At 37.9% G+C, this 20,370-nt stretch overlaps 1 protein-coding gene across 1 annotated transcript in view; it reads left to right on the plus strand.

Moving 5' to 3' along the window:
• The first annotated feature begins 16,615 nt into the window (after positions 1–16,615).
• LOC136158241 (cytochrome P450 2C19-like) overlaps positions 16,616–20,370 on the plus strand; it is a 36,993-nt gene continuing 33,238 nt past the window's right edge. The window contains exon 1 of the mRNA XM_065920025.1: positions 16,616–16,699. Within this exon, the coding sequence (XP_065776097.1) occupies positions 16,649–16,699 (51 nt within the window). The 5' untranslated portion in view covers positions 16,616–16,648. The remainder of the gene's footprint in view (positions 16,700–20,370) is intronic.

Consider the following 20,370-nt stretch of genomic DNA (forward strand, 5'->3'; position numbering starts at 1 on the left):
GCTATATTCCTGCATTGCTGGAGAATTTGCATGGTATGTCTTGCTCTGGAACTTGTTGACTCTTGGATGGTGCTTGGTTTCAGTGTAGGTTTGGAGGCTTTTGGATGATCTCTTATTAATTAATGTTCCCTGTAGTCGGGAGTTCTCTGGTGTTCTCAGGTTTTGGGCTTAAGCCTCTTGCCTCTTGTTTTCAGTCATTCTTCCAGTAGCCTCAAGACTTCTCCATCCATACAGCAGTGATAATAAAACTTCTAGGTTAATGGTGAAAAGATTCTCCACAGTGAGGGACACCCAGAGAGGTTCACAGAGTTATATGAAGAAGAGGAGAGGGCAGAAGGAGATAGAGATGAGCAGGAGGAGCAAAAGGGGGATTCAAGAGAAGAGAGACAGATCTAGGCAGTACTCTGTTCCCTAAGTGTTCTCTGCAGCCCAGAACACCCACAGAGATTCACAGAATTGGATTGAGAAGAGAAGGGGGAGGGAGGAAATAGAGATGATCTGGGGGAGAAAAAGGAGAGTCAAGAAAGGGGAGAGAGTAATCAAACCAGTAATCACGCTCCTGAGTAAAAATGGGTACTGAAGGTTCAATTCTTAAATGTCCAAAATTGATATCAAATACTGAAAACAAAGATTAAAAATCTAGAGTAGAGGTTATACTCTTAAAAATACAATATTAAGTCACAAAAAGTTGGACACGACTGAGCAACTGAACTGAACTGAACTGAATACTTCAATAAAAATAAATAAAAAAGAAAAAACATACAATATTAAAAAAACACAAAAATATTTGAGAAATATATATGAAGTTTGCTTTAAAAATAGGGTCCCCTCCCTTTTTTTTGCAAGGATATAGTGGGTTATAAAAATGAAAATTAAGGAGTAATAGAGGACTAATAGAGGACTTCAAAAAAGAAAAAAAAATTTAAATTAAAAAAAATAATAGTAAAAATATATCCAGGAATTTCTCTGAAGCTGTTGTGGGCAGTGTGGGTTCAGTTCAGTTTCAGATAGCTCCTTGTCCCAGCTTACACTTCTCGATATCTATAGGCCCCTTCCAGTGTATTCGGTGTTAACTACAGGGGTTTTAATCTGTTGCTCTTGTCACTTCTAAAGTGGTTCCGTTTGTTTATTTGGCTTCTGTTTGCAGGTCTCTTCAGTGTCTAATTTCTGCCCTGACACAAGTGGGCGGAGGTGGTCTCTTGTTTAGGTTCGCTTGTTCAGTCGTGTTGTGGGGAGGGAGGGGCTCTGCAGACAAATATCACTGGTGTGTGGGGGGAGTACTCGCAGTGTTCTGGCCACACTAGGTTTGCCCCCACTCACAGCGTGTGTGCTTTCCCTGTCTACACTGCTCAGGCTCCAAGCTGCTCTACAGGGAGTGGGCCCTGAATTGCATGCACTTCCCAGGCCCAAGTCACTCAGGTTCAGGTTTTAGGGTACTCCACAAAGGCACAGCCTCGGTTGGGCCTGCGTTTTGTGCCTTCCCTGTCCGAGCAGCTCAGGGAATCAGGGGCTTGACTAGCGCACTCTCCCCAGGTGCAGCATGATTTCACCCCTCCCCGTCCCCGTCTCAGTTTCAGAGAGCACCAGTCTGGTGCGCCTTGTGTCTCTTCTGGGGAGCTGATCTCTTGCTGCGACCCTCCCAACGGATGTCAACCATCCAGAATCTCAGGAAATGTTTGGTTAGAGATTGGAATCCAGTTTGCAGTTTGGTAGGGTATGCTGTCTCTGGGGCAGAGTTTGCCCCTTTCCCCTCCCCCCTGCCTCTGGCGGCAGATGGGCCGGTCCGCAGTCAGTTAGCTCTTCTCTCGAATTGCTCAGTCCTTCCTTTTTTCTGCAAATGGTCGGCATTGCCTTTGGTTAGGGCTTTTCACAGATTAATTCTCTCTCTCTCTCTCTCTCTCTCTCTCTCTCTCTCTCTCTCTCTCTTGCTATCCCACAGTTTAAGTTGCTATCTCATGCTAGCTCCCTCAGATTGCCCTCAGGGCTTTCAGGCCCGGTCCTTACCCTAAGCAATGCCTCCCACTCCTCTCCTTTTAGCCCCAACTTGCTCGTGGCGAATGAGAGCGTCTGGGGTACTTTTCTGCTGGGAGTTGCTTTTAGGCATGTAATCTGTGGGTTTTATTTATTTTCCCTCCTGGTTAGGTTGCCCTCTGAGATTCGAAAACTTCCCCTAGACCTGCCTGGTGAGAAGTTTTCCTGGTGTTTGGAAACTTTCTTTATTAGGACTCCCTTCCCTGAATGGTTCTCCATCCCTAACTCAATTGTCTCTCTTTTTATCTTTTATATTTTGTCCTACCTCCTTTCAAAGACAATGGGCTGCTTTTCTGGGTGCCTGATGTCCTCTGCTAGCGATCAGAAGTTGTTTTGTGGAGTTTGCTCAGCGTTCAAATGATCTTTCGATGAATTTGTGGGGGAGAAAGTGGTCTCCCCGTCCTACTCCTCTGCCATCTTAGCTCTTCTCGCATTTTTCTTTTAAATAAAATAGAAAATTAAAAGCAGGTTTTGTATTAGAATATAATAATATTAACTTTTATATTTACCTACATGGTTATTTTTAACAAGGAACTTAGTCTGGCTTTGAACTATCATCTAGTGGCTTTTGCTTTTAACTGGGAAGATGATTACCGTTAGCATTTCTTGTAGGGTCAATCTATTAGTCAGGAACCCCCTTAGCTTTTATTTTGGGAATGTCTTATATCTTCTATTTTCTGGAGAGATAATTGTGCAGATACAGACTTCTTGGTTGATATTTTTACATCCAGGATTTAAACTATATCTTTCCACTGATTACTGGTCTCCATTTGTATAGAAAATGAACTGCTATCCTATTACAAACCTTTGCATATGATGAAGGATTTCTCTGTTGATGCTTTAAACTTTCTCTCTTTTGCCTTGGCTTTTGACAGTTTGATCAAAATGTGCCTTGCTGAGACTCTATTTGGGTTTATAATTCTTGAAGCTTATTTAACTTCTTGGATTCATTGGTTCATGTATTTCACCAAATTCTGAAAGTTTTCAGCAACTCTTTTATTTTTTTTATAAAGATTTTTTGATGTGGACAATTTAAAAAGTCTATTTAATTTGTTACAACAATGCTTCTGTTTTGTGAGTTTTTTTGTTTTGTTTTTTTTTTTACTGGGAGTCATGTGGGATCTTAGCTCCCTGACCAGGGATTGAACTCTCACCTTCTGCATTGGAAGGTGGAGTCTTAACCATTAGACCAACAGGAAAGTTGCCATTCTTTTTTTTAATATTTATTTTTTATTCCTTTGCTCTCTCTTTTCTCAGATTCCCATTAAATGGATGGTGTACACTTGACTGAATTCCATATGTCTCTTCAGTTCAGTTCAGTTCAGTTCAGTTCAGTCACTCAGTCGTGTCCAACTCTTTGGGACCCCATGAACTGCAGCAAGACAGTCCTCCCTGTCCATCACCAACTCCCGGAGCTCACCCAACGTCATGTCTGTTGAGTTGGTGATGCCATCCAATCATCTCATCCTCTGCAGTCCCCTTCTCCACCTGTCCTCAATCTTTCCCAGCATCAGGGTCTTTTCCAATGAATCAACTCTTGCCATCAGGTGGCCAAAGTACAGGAGTTTCAGCTTCAGCATCAGTCCTTCCAATGAATATTCAGGATTTATCTCCTTTAGGATGAACTGGTTGGATCTCCTTGAAGTTCAAGGGACTCTCAATAATCTTCTCCAACACCACAGTTCAAAAGCATCAATTCTTCAGCGCTCAGCTTTCTTTATAGTTCAACTCTCACATCTATACGTGACTACTGGAAAAATCATAGCCTTGACTAGACGGACCTTTGTTGGTAAAGCAATGTCTCTGCTTTTTACTATGATGTCTAGGTTGGTCATAACTTTCCTTCCAAGGAGTAAGCGTCTTTTAATTTCGTGGCTGCAGTCACCATCTGCAGTGATTTTGGAGCCCCCAAAATAAAATCAGTCACTGTTCCCACTGTTTCCTCATCTATTTGCCATGAAGTAATGGGACCAAATGCCATGATCTTAGTTTTCTGAATGTTTAGCTTTAAGCCAGCTTTTTCACTCTCCTCTTTCACTTAGTCAAGAGGATGTTTACCTCTTCTTCACTTTCTTCCATAAAGGTAGTGTCATCTGCATATCTGAGGTTATTTATATTGCTGTCATCAATCTTGATGTGCACTGTGCTTCATCCAGCCCAGCGTTGGATGTACTGATGTACTGATGTACTCTGCATATAAGTTAAATAAGCAGGGTGACAATATATAGCCTTGACGTACTCCTTTTCCAATTTGGAACCAGTCTGTTGTTCCATGGCTAGTTCTAACTGAGGCTTCCTGACCTGCATACAGGTTTCTCAAGAGGCAGGTCAGGTGCTCTGGTATTCCCATCTCTTTCAGAATTTTCCACAGTTTTTTGTGATCCACACAGTCGAAGGATTTGGCATAGTCATTAAAGCAGAAATGGATGTCTTTCTGGAACTCTCTTGCTTTTTTGATGATCCAGCGAATGTTGGGAATTTGATCTCTGGTTTGTCTGCCTTTTCTAAAACCAGCTTGAACATCTGGAAGTTGATGGTTCATGTATTGCTGAAGCCTCGCTTGGAGAATTTGGAGCATTAATTTACTGACGTGTGAGAAGATTGCAATTGTGTGGGAGTTTGACCATTCTTTGGGATTGCCTTTCTTAGGGATTGTAATGAAAACAGACCTTTTCCAGTCCTGTGGCCACTGCTGAGTTTTCCAATTTGCTGGCATACTGACTGCAGCACTTTCACAGCATCATCTTTCAGGATTTGAAATAGCTTAACTGGAATTTCATCACCTCCACTAGCTTTGTCCATTGTGATGCTTTCTAAGGCCCATTTGACTTCACATTCCAGGATATCTGACTCTAGGTGAGTGATAACACCATCACGATTATTTGGGTCATGAAGATCTTTTTTGTACAGTTCTTCTGTGTATTCTTTCCACCTCTTCTTAATGTTTTCTGCTTTTGTTAGGTTCATACCATTTATGTCCTTTATTGAGCTCATCTTTGCATGAAATATTCCCTTGGTATTTCTAATTTTCTTGAAGAGCTCTCTAGTCTTTCCCATTCTATTGCTTTCCTTTTTTTTTTTTTTTTTTTTTTTGGCATTGTTCACTGTCTCTTAGGTACTGTTAATTTGTTTTGTCAATTTGTTCTGTTACTATGTCTCTTAGGTTCTGTTAATTTTTCTTTTTTAAAAAATTTAAATTTCTTTATTTTAATGGGAGGCTCATTACTTTAGAATATTGTATTGACTAGCAGTGGGATTGCTGGGTCATATGGCAGTTCTATTTCCAGGTTTTTAAGAAATCTCCACACTGTTCTCAATAGTGGCTCTAGTAGTTTACATTCCCACCAACAGTGTAAGAGGGTTCCCTTTTCCCCATATCCTCTCCAGCATTTATTGCTTGTAGACTTTTGGATAGCAGCCATCCTGACTGGTGTGTAATGATATCTCATTGTGGCTTTGATTTGCATTTCTCTGATAATGAGTGATGTTGAGCATCTTTTCATGTGTTTGTTAGCCATCTGTATGTCTTCTTTGGAGAAATGTCTGTTTAGTTCTTTGGCCCATTTTTTCATTGTGTCGTTTATTTTCCTGGAATTGAGCTGCAGGAGTTGCTTGTATATTTTTGAGAGTAATTCTTTATCCATTGTTTTGTTTGCTATTATTTTCTCCCATTCAGAAGGCTGTCTTTTCACTTTGCTTATAGGTTCCTTTGTTGTGCAGAAGCTTTTAAGTTTAATTAGGTCCCATTTGTTTATTTTTGCTTTTATTTATTTCCTATACACTGGGAGGTGGGTCATAGAGGATCCTGCTGTGATTTATGTCAGAGAGTGTTTTGCCTGTGTTTTCCTCTAGGAGTTTTATAGTTTCTGGTCTTACATTTAGATCTTTAATCCATTTTCAGTTTATTTGTTTATGGTGTTAGAAAGTGTTCTAGTTTCATACTTTTACAAGTGGTTGTCCAGTTTTTTTCAACACCACTTGTTAAAGAGTGTCTTTTCTCCATTGTATATTTCTGCCTCCTTTCTTGAAGATACAGTGTCCATAGGTGTGTGACTTATCTCTGGGCTCTCTATTTTGTTCCACTGATCTATATTTCTGTCCTTGTGCCAGTACCATACTGTCTTGATGGCTGTGGCTTTGTAGTAGAGACTGACATCAGGCAGGTTGATTCCTCCAGTTCCATTCTTCTTTCTCAAGATTGCTTTGGCTATTCGAGGTTTTTTGCATATCCATACAAATTGTGAAGTTATTTGTTCTAGTCTGTGAAAAATACTGTTGGTACCTTGATAGGGATTGCATTGAATCTATAGATTGCTCTGGGTAGTATACTCATTTTCACTATATTGATTCTTCCGTTCCATGAACAAGTCTCCATCTATTTGTGTCCTCTTTGATTTCTTTCACCAGTGTTTTATAGTTTTCTATATATAGATCTTTTGTTTCTTTAGGTAAATATATTCCTAAATATTTATTCTTTTTGTTGCAATGGTGAATGGAATTGTTTCCTCAATTTCTCTTTCTGTTTTCTCTTTGTTAGTGTATAGGAATGCAAGGGATTTCATTGTGTGTTAATTTTATATCCTCCAACTTTACTATATTCACTGACTCGCTTTAGTAATTTTTGGTGGAATCTTTAGGGTTTTCTATGTAGAGGATCTTGTCATCTGCAAACAGCGAGAGTTTTACTTCTCTTTCTTTCTGATTTCCTTTCATTTCTTTTTCTGCTCTGATTGCTGTGGCCAAAACTTCCAAAACTATGTTGAATAATAGTGGTGAGAGTAGGCACCCTTGTCTTGTTCCTGACTTTAGTGGAAGTGCTTTCAGTTTTTCACCATTGAGGATAATGTTTGCTGTTCCTTTGTCATATATAGCTTTTATTCTGTTGAGGTATATTCCTTCTATTCCTTCTTTCTGGAGGATTTTTATCATAAATGGCTGTTGAATTTTATCAGAGGCTTTCTCTGCATCTATTGATATAATCATATGGTTCTTATCTTTCAGTTTGTTAATGTGGTGTATTATGATGATTGATTTGCAGATATTGAAGAATTTTTGCATCCCTGGAATAAACCCCACTTGGTCATGGTGTATGATCTTTTTAATATGTTGTTGGATTCTGTTTGCTAGAATTTTGTTAAGGATTTTTGCATCTATGTTCATCAGTGATATTGGCCTGTAGCTTTCTTTTTCTGTGGCATCTTTGTCAGGATTTGATATTAGGGTGATGGTGGCCTGATAGAATGTGTTTGGAAGTTTACCTTCCTCTGCAATTTTCTGGAAGAGTTTGAGTAAGATAGGTTTAACCATACACTCAATTTTTGGTAGAATTCAGCTGTGAAGCCATCTGGTCCTGGGCTTTTGTTTGTGGGATGATTTTTTATAACAGTTTCAATTTCCATGCTTGTGATGGGTCTGTTAAGATTTTTTATTTCTTCCTGGTTCAGTTTTGGAAAGTTGTACTTTTCTAAGAATTTGTCCACTTCTTCCAAGTCGTCCATTTTATTTGCGTATAGTTGCTGATAGTAGTCTCTAATGATCCTTTGTATTTCTGTGTTAATGTTGTGATTTCTCCATTTTCATTTCTAATTTTGTTGACTTGGTTCTTCTCCCTTTGTTTCTTGACGAGTCTGGCTAATGATTTGTCAATAGCTGCTTTTAGCTTTGTTGGCTTTTGCTATGGTCTCTTTTGTTTCTTTTGCATTTATTTCTGCCTTAATTTTTAAGATTTCTTTCCTTCTACTAACCCTGAGGTTCTTCAGTTCTTCCTTTTCTAGTTGCTTTAGGTGTAGAATTAGGTTACTTATTTGACTTTTTTCTTGTTTCTTGAGGTAAACCTGTATTGCTCTGAAGCTTCCCCTTAGTACTGCATTTACAGTGTCCCATAGGTTTTGGGTTGTTGTGCTTTCATTTTCATTTGTTATTATGCATATTTTCATTTCTATTTTTATTTCTTCAGTGATTTGTTGATTACTCAGCAGTTTGTTGTTCAGCCTCCATATGTTGCAATTTTTAATAGTTCTCTTTTAATTGACATCTAATCTTACTGCATTGTGGTCAGAAAAGATGCTTGAAATCATTTCAATTTTTTTGAATTTACCAAGGATAGGTTTATGGCCCAGGATGTGATCTATCCTGGAGAAGGTTCTATGTGCACCTGAGAAAAAGGTGAAATTCATTGTTTTCAGGTGAAATGTCCTGTAGATATCAATTAGGTCTAACTGGTCTATTGTATCATTTAAAGTTTGTGTTTCCTTGTTAATTTCCTGTTTAGTTCTATCCATAGGTGTGAGTGGGGTATTAAAGTCTCCCACTATTGTTGTTTTATTGTTAATTTTCCCATTCATACTTGTTAGCATTTGCCTTACATATTGCAGTGTTCCTATGTTGGGTACATATATATTTATAATTGTTATATCTTCTTCTTGGATTGATCCTTTGATCATTATGTAGTTCTCTTCTCTGTCTCTTTTCATGGCCTTTATCTCAAAGTCTATTCTATCTAATATGAGTATTGCCACCCCTGTTTTCTTTTGGTCTCCATTTGTGTGGAATATCTTTTTTCAGCCCTTCACTTTCAGTCTATATATGTCTCTTGTTTTGAGGTGGATCTCTTGTCAGTTCAGTTCAGTTCAGTAACTCAGTCGTGTCCGACTCTTTGCGACCCCATGAATTGCAGCACACCAGGCCTCCCTGTTCATCACAAACTCCCAGAGTTTACTCAAACTCATGTCCATTGAGTCTGTGATACGATCCAGCCATCTCATCCTCTATCGTCCCCTTCTCCTCCTGCCCCCAGTCCCTCCCAGCATCAGGGTCTTTGCCAATGAGTCAACTCCTCGCATGAGGTGGCCAGAGTACTGGAGTTTCAGCTGCAGCATCAGTCCTTCCAATGAACACCCAGGACTGACCTCCTTTAAGATGGACTTGTTGGATCTCCTTGCAATCCAAGGGACTCTCAAGAGTCTTCTCCAACACCACAGTTCAAGAGCATCAATTTCTTTGTGCTCAGCTTTCTTCACAGTCCAACTCTCACATCCATACATGACCACTGGAAAAACCATAGCCGTCCAAGAAAATATCAAATATGATGTGTAATCATAATTGTCTTACCAGGGAGGATTGTTTATTTAGTCAAAATGATGTTAAAATGAATATTCTAACAGCCAAATTTGTGGTGTAAATATATTGGGGAAATGGACTAAGGGGATTTGTGTGTGAATGTGTGCGTGATTTTGTATGAGGGGGGGATGCAGATGTAAATTCTTATCTTTCATACCAGGACATCACATATTGCTTAAAAATCTGTAAGTAAGAAAGAGAAACGGAGAGTCATTATTCAGAAGTAGGACAAGAATTTCAGAAGAAATTGCTAGAGCTTTGAAAGTGTGTCATTTGGCAATTGGAGAATGAAGAGTAGCTTTACGAATTGCACACATATTTCACAAATACAATAAAACGCATTTATTATAATTTAACTTTACAACCCACACTCTTATGTATTATGACAAGTACTTTTATTTCAGTAGTAAGATAGTTTCCAAAAAGAAAAAGAGCTAAGTTTCCTACAAGCAAAAGTTTTTTAAAATGTGTATAGTTTTCTTTTTCTACCCACTCACCGTTTTCCCAGTGAATGTTACAAAGAATTGTCAAGTATCCTATTAAACATATAATATACCATCGTTATCATAATGCCTAGTGATCCTGCATTAAAACATAATTCAAAAAAAGTGCTATTACCATAATTACAATGAAATAGTTTTCCTTATCATTTCAATCTCAGTTATTACTGTACTATAATTACAGCCCAATAGCTCAGTTGAAAAATAAAATCCGCCTGTAATTCAGGAGACCCCATTTCAATTCCTGGGTCGGGAAGATCTGGTCCAGAAGGGATAGCCTACCCACTACAGTGTTTATGGGCTTCCCTTGTGGCTCAGCAGGTAAAGAATCCACCTGCAATGTGGGAGACCTGGGTTCGATCCCTGGGTTAGGAAGATCCCCTGAAGAAGGAAAAGGCTTCCACTCCAGTATTCTGGCCTGGAGAATTGCATGAACTAAATAGTCCTTGGGGTCCCAAAGAGTTGGACATGACTGAGTGACTTTCACTATCACTACTATATGTGTGTGTGTGTGTGCATAATTTTGATACAAAATCAATATTAGATTTCTGTTTTCTTTTTGCAAGGACTACAGTTTCTTGTGTTTTTGTTCTGTTTATATTTTGAAACATTTCATCATTTCTGTATTTATTACTATGTATGCCACGCTTAGTCGCTCAGTCACGTCTGACTCTTTGCAACCCCATGGACTGTAGACGACCAGGCTCCTCTGTCCATGAGGATTCTCCAGGTGATAATACTGGAGTGGGTTGCCATTCCTTTCTCCCGGGGATCCTTCCCAACCCAGGAATGGAACCCAGGTCTCCTGCATTGCAGGTGTATTCTGTACCATCTGAGCCACCAATATAGAGATATTTATTGATATATTCTAAGCCTAGCTTGTAGGAGTCTTACGCTGTCTCTATATTATGGCCTTTTCCTCTATATATTTAGGTGCATTCCTAGGCATATAATTGATGTTTAAAATGATATTGGGATTTCTTCATAATGCCCATTTATCTCTGAATTTGTATGGAAATGTGGTGTGCCTTTTTCTTTTTCCATCAGTCTGAATCGTCTCTTATCAGCTAAGGTCCAGGAAGAGACTGACTGTGTGACTGGCAGACACTGGAGTCTCTGCATGCAGAACAGGGGCTACATACCCTACATGAATGCTGTGATCCACAAGATTCAGAGATAAGTTGACCTGACTCCCATCAGTCTGCCCCATGCGGTGACCCATGACATTAACGTCAGAAACTACCTCATCCCCAAGGTAAGATTGATTTCTCTTATACTGGCCTCAGTGGTAAATTTCTGCTTTTAAGTATGGGTGCAATTTTCTATGACTACAATATGAGAGAAGTTAAAAAAAAAAACACCCATATTTGTGGCAGCTTAATGGGTTCTGTGTTGTTTTTAGTTTAGTCTATACAACTTTAGAACAGGTTTTGATGGCTGGTGGTATAAATATTCCAAATTTATTCTGCCTCTTTAATCATGTTTGGCTAATCTTAGCTGTTGACATTTCCAAATGAATGTTAGTATCAGTTTGTAATTTATCAGAACACTCTGCTGGGATTTTTAATCAGAGTGACAGAAGATGAAATTGGAAAGATTTATGACATGTTGAATCTTTCAACTAATGAATTTGATAAATGCCCCCAAATTTGAAGGGGTTCCTTTAATTTTTTCAGTAATGGTTTTCTTTTGGTGATGTGACTTGCAAATCTTACATTTATTTTTAATTGCTACCTGTTATTGTTGCTATAAATTTTTTAAAAGGCCTCTTCCAGTCTTTTATCTAAAATCTAAAAATATAACAAGTGTTATGATTTTGATGACTTATCTGTAGCAACCTTGCTAAATTTAATATCATTGCCAAAAGTTTCTCTCTAGATTAATTGCAATTTCTCTATACATTGTCCTGCTTTGTGGATTAATACCTTTGTTTTGTCCTTGTTTCGTTTCTAATCTGTAGTAGAGCAGAGGTAACATCTCACTACTGAGAATGATTTTTATATACATTTTGTTATAAATTTAAAAATCAGATTAGGGAAACCTACCTTCTCATTTTTAATGCTTTCTTTTAGTCATGAACATGTATGTAGTTTTTTCACTTGACAATTTTATCTACTGGTATGTTTGAAGTTATTGGCCTCATATTCCCACTAAATACACGTATTGTAAGTATATACAGCTGGATTCGATATGCCACATTTGATCAGTACTTCTCTGTTTACAGTCATTAGAAATTTTGGTTCTACAATTTTTCTTCCTCAAAATTTTCTTGTCATATTTCTGTTATCAAGATAATTCTGGTATCATAAAATTAGATGAGAAATATTCCATAATATGGGTGTATTTTTATTGTCTTCCCCTCTTCTACTTATGGTCAATTAGTTGTGTCTCCAAAATGCTTGGTTACTTTTGGTTAAATATCCATTATTATAAACAAAAAAATGCTTGGTTTTGGATGGTATTTATTTTCTTCCAGAAAGGGTTCATCCCTCTTCTCCTTGGCAGACAGAATGATACAACCTCTCCCATTTTGAGTAAAATTTGGAGATTGACACACACTAAAATTAACCTAGGTGTCAGCTTACTTCTCTGAGATTCTCCCAAATATGGATTATTGAGATGGATTTTTGTCTTAGCAGATTTCTAATGCTTTCTAACATACATTTTCTGTATACATTCAGACATTCTAGTTGGTGTGCTGAAAACTACTCTATTCCACTTGAAGCCAAGACATGCTGGTATTCATATTAGAAAAGGTTATAACCAAAATTTATATTTTGTTGGGGAATATAAGTAATAAGATTGGTAAGGCTGCAAGTACTAATGCCAATTTTTGGAGAAGACAGACTTGCTGATTTACCAAGAAGTTATGGGACTTGTCTCAGTGACCACCAGTTTTGTACAAGGGTTAGGACTTGAAGTCAACTGTTTTTTCACCAAAGGATATAATAAGAAAATACTTTTTAAAAAATATTGAGTTTAAGGTAATAAATAGTCAAATTTGGATTTTCTTTTATTTCCAAGTAAATGGGAAACTATACACTAGAAATCAGAATGGAATGACTCATCTTTCACATCTATTGTAATAGGAAATAACCAATATATTGTCTCATGTATAGTCCCAAGTGTACATTGAAAATGACCTTTCCCTTCTGTATGGCCATCTCAGAATATTGGCAGGCTGATTTTACTTTTTTACCAATCAGATAAGTGATTTCTTTTATCCAAGGCTGGAGCCACCGAGATAATTGTCTAAGACAGGAGTTGGTAAACTTTTTCTCAAGTATACCACAGTGTAAATATTTCAGATTTGGGGGCCTTGCACTATCTGATTCCAGTATTCACTTCTGCAGCTGCAGCACGGAAGCAGTCATAGACATATTGAAACAAATGTGAATGGCTGTATTCCAGTCTTTATGGAAACTGAATTTGAGATTTCATATAATGTTCATGCGTATCAAAATGTTTTTCTTCATTGATGTTTTTCAATTTAAAATATACAGCTTATTGTACAAAAACAGATGGTAGGGTATATTTGCACGTGGGTTGTCAGCATCTAAGAGTGTCTGTCTAATAGAACACTTTGCAGTGCTATGACATTGGTTTGTAATAGTTTTGTTTGGGTTTTTTTTGTTTGTTTTTTTGTTTCTCTAAAGAACATTTCCTAGCTCAGGGTCCCAAAGATTTACTCTTAACTATTGCTAAAACTTTATAATCTTAGTTTATACGTTTAGATTATTGAGTCAGGGCTTCCCAGGTGGTGCTAGTGGTAAAGAACCTGCCTGCCAATGCAGGAGACATAGATTATTGATTCATTCAGTTAAGTTTTATTCGTGATGGGAAATAATGATTATGTTTCCCTTTTTGTGAACATGAATCTTATCCAATTTCTGGAGCAACATTTGAAGAGAGTATATTGGTTTTTGTATCTTTTAAAAAGATTTTATTCATTTATTTATGTATGACTGTGCTGGGTCTTTGTTGCGACAAGGATTTTTCTCTGGTTGCAGCCAGCGGGGGCTACTGTCTAGTTACTGTGTGTGGGCTTTTCTTTACAGTGGCTTTTCTTGTTGCAGAGCATTGGCTCTAAGACGCTTGGACTTGAGTAGTTGTGGCAAGTGGGCTCAGTAGCTGTCGCTCCTGGTCTCTAGAGCACAAGCTCAGTAGTTGCAACACATGGACTTAGTTGCTCCACAGCACATAGGATCTTTCTGGATCAGGGGTCTATCCCGTTGGTGTCTCCTGCATTTGCAGTGGATTTTTACCCCTAAGCCACCAGAGAAGCCTCTTTTTTTGTACCTTATAAAAATATACAAGGGAATAATAAAAGAGTTGCAGACCTTTTATATAATAAAATTAGGGGATGGAAGCCTTCCCCAAGTTTGCATTAATTATTTTTTAAACATGAAAAACCTGTTTTATGTATATGTAGTACATGAATTTGTATGTATATCTGCTTTGCAGTGTCAGTGGAAATCATCAATAAACAATCTCTAATAGGAAGAGAAAAGATTTTTGAGTCAAACTGAGGGCTATAAACGAGAAGGCAACCTCAGATAACTCTGAGGAACTGCTCTGAATTTTCCACACAGTTTTATACCTTGTCAGAACGAAGGACATCAAGAAGTCAGGGATACATTCTTTTTTTTTTTTTTCTTTTTTTAATTTTTTTTTTATTAGTTGGAGGCTAATTACTTCACAACATCTCAGTGGGTTTTGTCATACATTGACATGAATCAGCCATAGAGTTACACGTATTCCCCATCCCGATCCCCTCTCCCACCTCCCTTTCCACCCGACTCCTCTGGGTCCTCCCAGTGCACCAGGCCCGAGCACTTGTCTCATGCATCACACCTGGGCTGGTAATCTGTTTCACCATAGATAATATACATGCTGTTCTTTCGAAATATCCCACCCTCACCTTCTCCCACAGAGTTCAAAAGTCTGTTCTGTACTTCTATGTCTCTTTTTCTGTTTTGCATATAGGGTTATCGTTACCATCTTTCTAAAATCCATATATATGTGTTAGTATGCTGTAATGTTCTCTATCTTTCTGGCTTACTTCACTCTGTATAATGGGCTCCAGTTTCATCCATCTCATTAGAACTGATTCAAATGAATTCTTTTTAACGGCTGAGTAATATTCCATGGTGTATATGTACCACAGCTTCCTTATCCATTCATCTGCTGATGGGCATCTAGGTTGCTTCCATGTCCTGGCTATTATAAACAGTGCCGCGATGAACATTGGGGTGCATGTGTCTCTTTCAGAGGGATACATTCTTTGAGGTTTAAAACAACACCAACAAAATATCAGCATTGACACAGAGAGTTAATATGTCTTTGGCGGCTGGGAGGGGAGACTCATCATAGGAGTTCCAGCATTGGTGTCCCAGGAACAGGACATTTAATCTTTATATTTAGTATGGACATTTCTGGTCAGTGCATCTTTTTCTTCAATGATTAAACAAATGTACAGTGTGTTTGATAGCCTACAAACTGTTTTTAATTTAGTTAACATAATATTCAAGTTAAACTATGTATAAGCCAGAATGACTTCCCCATACCTCAATATGTGAAAATTTCTTCCATTAGTATCCATTTAACAATCTGTTCATTTACACATCATTACCTCCCTACTTCAGTATGTATTCCTCAATAATTTTTATATACAGAGCAGTAATAGCATGTATACATAAGAGTTGTCACTGATTCAACAATATTATCTAATATATAAGTTATATGTAAAATTTCCCAGTTTTCCTCAAATAACATTTTTTTCTTTTTTAAAAAGATTTTCTTTATTGATTTTTTTGGGGGGAATAACCTTTATAACTTTTTTTTTTCATTGCAAATCAATATCCAGCCAGGAACAAGCCTAACATTTGGTTATCGTTCCCTGTTTTCTCATGTTATCAGTTCTCTTTGCCTTGTTTGTTTTCTTTTAGTACATTTAACTTTGTGAAGAGTTCAGTTTAGTAGTCATGTAAAATTTTCCTCAGGCTGGTTTTATGTGATTGTTTTCTGGACACAGATTCCAGTTATGACTTGGTAAGAGAATTACATGGGTGCGTTGTGTGTCCCACTGAAATTCATTAGGGAGGTGGAGCATGCCGCGTCACTTATCCCATTGTTAGTTATGCAATGTGTTGTTCACATGATAAAGTGGTATCTGCCAGATTTCTCTACGGCAGAAGTGTTTTTTATATTCAATTAACTGAATGTTTCTTTATGGCTTTCTGAATATCTGCTTCTTATTCATTTACCTAGCAGTTTTTAGCATTAATAGATACAATTTGCTTTAATTAATGATCCTATGTTGAATCGCTTTAAAATAATTTTTCTAATTTTGTCATCCTTCCTGAATTTCAAAGCTAGGATTAATCTGCAATAAAGTCTACTCTATATTTTAAAATTAAGACAAATAATTTGTGTGGCAGTGGTAAACACTAATATTTATTACTGTGCTCAGTGTTGTTATCACAAAAGAGGTTATAACTCCAGATATTTCAAATTCACAATAATGATTTGTTTTAAATCATAAACCACATATGAGATTAAGTCATAAACCACATATGAGATGAGTGAAAATTGGCATAATAAAATAAAGCAGCTGGTGGGGACTTATACCAGTATGATAAGTAGATTGGATTAATAAGGTCTGACACCCTAGGACCCAGGTACTGAGTATTTCAGATGTTGTTGAAGTTCATGTTAGCAACATCACTGCCACTTGTCTTAAACTTATCCTTGTTTGCTACCTGTTTCTTTTGCCTCAAAATGCCACTGCTCTTCTTTGGACCTAAGATCATTCATCTATATCATAAGACTGGAGTAAATAATTTGCAACATTTCTTCCAGCTCCATGATTCTTCATAGTTCAGTGTGTCTTCATCTGTTCTTTCCAGGGTACAGATGTATTAACATCCCTGGCTTCTGTGCTACATGATGACAAAGAATCACCAACTCAGAAGTGTTTGAACCTGACCACTTCCTGGATGAGAGTAGAAACTTTAAGAAGACTGACTTCTTCATGGCTTTCTCAGCAGGTAACTTAAATTTATTTTCTTCACTACTTCAGAGGACAAGATTAACTTTTGGTGATCAGTGGGAACTTACATAGTTCTCACTCTGGGGCTGGTAAAAATGTTCTTTGTCTATGGTAAGGGGCAGCAGTCCCAGGGCCACACACTTTCACTGCTCATGATACATCCTCATTCTTGGGCTAGGTTACCGGAACTTTGGAGAGGTGACCCAGTTATTTCAAACTCAGAAGGAAAATTTGAGCTGGGTACTGAAAATGTCCAAGAAGTTAATCTTAACCAAAAGGAACCATGTATTATAAAACTTGAAACTTCAAGGTGTTTTGGAGGTTGATGAAGAGTAGATATACTTACAGCAGAGAAAAGGCTGTGAAGAAATAAAAGTAACTTATTGGGACCATCAAGCCAAGAACAAAAATACAACCAAGGTATGAGTGTTTCTAGAAAAAAATTTATGAAAACTTGAAAATATTAAATTGCAGCTATAATGTATGGATACTTGGTATAGTGCTGATACTCAGTAAATATTTGTTGAAAGAAGGATGCCTGTTAAGGTAAAATGTTACATGGATAACATGTGTGTCCACTTTTGTCCATCTGTCTATCCCGCCTTCCATCCATCCACTCAAACATTCATCAAATGGTTACTACATAGTCTCTTTCTGACAACCCGCAACGCAGTGTTCAAGAAGTATGTGCTCACTATGTTTGTTATTTTCAGGAAAACAGATTCGTGGGTGAGAGTACCTGGCATGGTGCTGTTTTTATTCCTGAGCACAATTTTAGAAAAAATTTACCTTTAAATCTGTAGTTGACCCAAGGGACATTGATACCACCCCAATTGCCAGTGGGTTTGCTTCTCTGCTGCCTCCTTACCAGCTCTGCTTCATTCCTGGGTGAGGAATGTGTTAGATCATTTGACTTCTGTTGTGTTGTCTTCAACTCTCTCTTATCTTGGGCATCCTTCACCTGTTTCTCATCAAGCTTTCCTGAGAATAGCTTCTCTGACATCTCCTCATTCATTGTACAGTCAGAAATGTGTCTGCTGTTCTTCATATTCTGTAACATTTGTATTGGAGACCATATATACAAATACTTATCTAACACTGTGTAGTATTCCAAACGTGGGCTTTCCCAGGGGGTGCTAGTGGTAAAGAATCCGCCTACCAATGCAGGAGACTTAAGAAACGTGGGTTTGATCCCTGGGTTGGGAAGCTTTGCTGGAGAAGGAAATGGCAACCCACTCAAGTATTCTTGCCTGGAGAATCCCATGGACATAGGAGCCTTGCAGGCTACAGTCTATAGGATTGCAAAGTGTTGGACATGAATGAAGAGACTTAACACAAACATGCACACTCCATACTTCATACTAGCTGCACACATGCGAAGTCACTTCAGTCCAAATATTTGCAACCATACGGTCTGGAGCCCACCAGGCTCCTCTGTCTGTGGGATTATCCAGGCAAGAATACTGGAATGGGTTGCCATGACCTCCTTCAGGGTATCTTTCCAACCCAGGGATTGAACCCAAGTTTCTTACATGTCTTGGATTGGTAGGTGGGTTCTTTAACACAAGCAACAACTGGGAAGTCCACATAGTACTAGGCACTCCAGATAAAATAAGGTGATTAGTGTATATCAATGCAGATCCATTTCTCCTGTATATGTTCCTAGTGAAAAGCAGAGCTTGATAAGTCATTTCTCAGATTTGTGCACATTGTAGGTAAGAAAAGAAAGGAAAAAGTGCAAAGATATCATGCTGGGTTGCCATGCCCTCCTCTAAGTGATCTTTCCAACCCAGGGACCGAACCCAGGTCTCCCGCATTGCAGGCGGAGTCTTTATTGTCTAAGCCACCAGGGAAGCCCTGGTTGCATGTTCCCTAGAGTTAATTCTTTCTGGGTTTGATGTGGCTGGATTCACATTCACTAAGGGTGTAGAAGTCTTTCAACTAGGTTCTGGATTATTTTTACAAAGAGAAGTGCTCCACATGTTGCTCTGAATCAGTGTGGCCATTGGGGGGTGAAAAGTTCAGAGCTTCCTATTATGGCATGTTACTAATGCTATATCCTCTTGTGTGAGTTTCAGCAGATTGTATGCTTACAAATTGACCCATTTCAACTAAGCTATCAAATTCATGGATGTACAGCTGTTAATAATACTATTTTATTATGCTTTGAATGTCCATGGCATCAAAGAAATGACCCCCCCATTTTAACTACAATTTGTTTAATTTGTGTCTTCTTGACTTAGCAGGTGAGGGTAGCCCTGGGTATAGCTGTATCAATTCTATTCTAAAGAACCACCTTTGGTTTCATGGATTTTTTTTTTTTCCTGGTGATTTCTTATACACAATCTCATTAATTTTTATTCTGATTTTCATATGTAGTTTCCTGTGGCTTAGTTTGAATTTGAATTTCTCACCATTACTGATCTCAATATCCCTACCCGGGAAAACTGCCCCTGGAAGCAATTGTTCTCCCTTTCAAATGCAAACCTCAGTTAACCTTTGGTTGCATGTTACCTAGAGTTAATATAGTAGTAGAAATTCTTCCTGAAGCATTTGATGAGGCTAGTATTTTATGAAGCTAGTATTTCATGAGGCTAGTATTACCCTAGTTCAGACAAAGGCATTACAAAAGAGGAAAAGCACAGACCAATATTTCTCATAAACATAGATGCAAAATTCCTCAGCAAAATATTAACAACCCAAATCCAACAATGTCCAATAAGATTTATCTAAGGTGTCCATGACTGGTTCATGCACTGGTTCAGTATTTGAAAACCAATCAGTGTAAACCGTCACTTCAACAAATTAAAGACTAGAAATCACAAAATTGCATTTTTGTTTATGTGTAAAAATCATCTGACAAAATCCAAAACCCACTCATGATAGAAACTCTCAGCAAACTAGGAATGGAGGTGCAACTTCCTTAACTTGAGAAAAAACATCTGCAAATTAGTCACAGCTAACATCATTGTCTTTGGTGAGAAACTAGAAGCCTTCCTGCTAAAATGAGGGGTAAGGCAAGGTGTCCTCTGTCATCATTCCTATTTGATCTTGTAGTAAGACAGGAAATGGAAATAAGAGGAGTATGCAGACAGAAAGAAACAAAACTGTCTTTATCTCAGACAATGTGATTTTCTGTGTAGAAAATCACCCAAAAGTTTTTTCAAAAACTCCAGGAACTACTACTAATAAGCAATTTTAGCATGGTTTCAGTATATAATATTGTAAAGTGAAATTTCTCAGTGGTGTCTGACTCTCCATGCCTGAATACTGGAATTCTCCAGGCCAGAATACTGGAGTGTGAAACTTTTCCCTTCTCCTGTGGATCTTCCCAACCCATGAATCTAACCCACGTCTTCCACATTGCAGGCAGATTCTTTACCTGCTGAACCACAAGAGAAGTCCATAGTGTTAACATATAGCCATCAGTTTCTTTCCTATATACTAGCAACTAACAATTGGAATTTGACATTAAAAACACAATATTATGTACATTAAAACAAAATTGAACTACTTAAATCTAAATCTGACAATACCTCTACAAGTTCTATTCAAATAAAACTATAATACTCTGATTAAAGAAACCAAAGAGGCCCTAAATAATAGGAAGTATATTCCATGTCCAGCAAATATGAGGTCTCAGAATTGTGTCCTATTTAGTTCTCCCCA

Source organism: Muntiacus reevesi, chromosome 2 (genome assembly GCF_963930625.1).
Source record: "Muntiacus reevesi chromosome 2, mMunRee1.1, whole genome shotgun sequence".
Classification (NCBI taxonomy): Eukaryota; Metazoa; Chordata; class Mammalia; order Artiodactyla; family Cervidae; genus Muntiacus; species Muntiacus reevesi.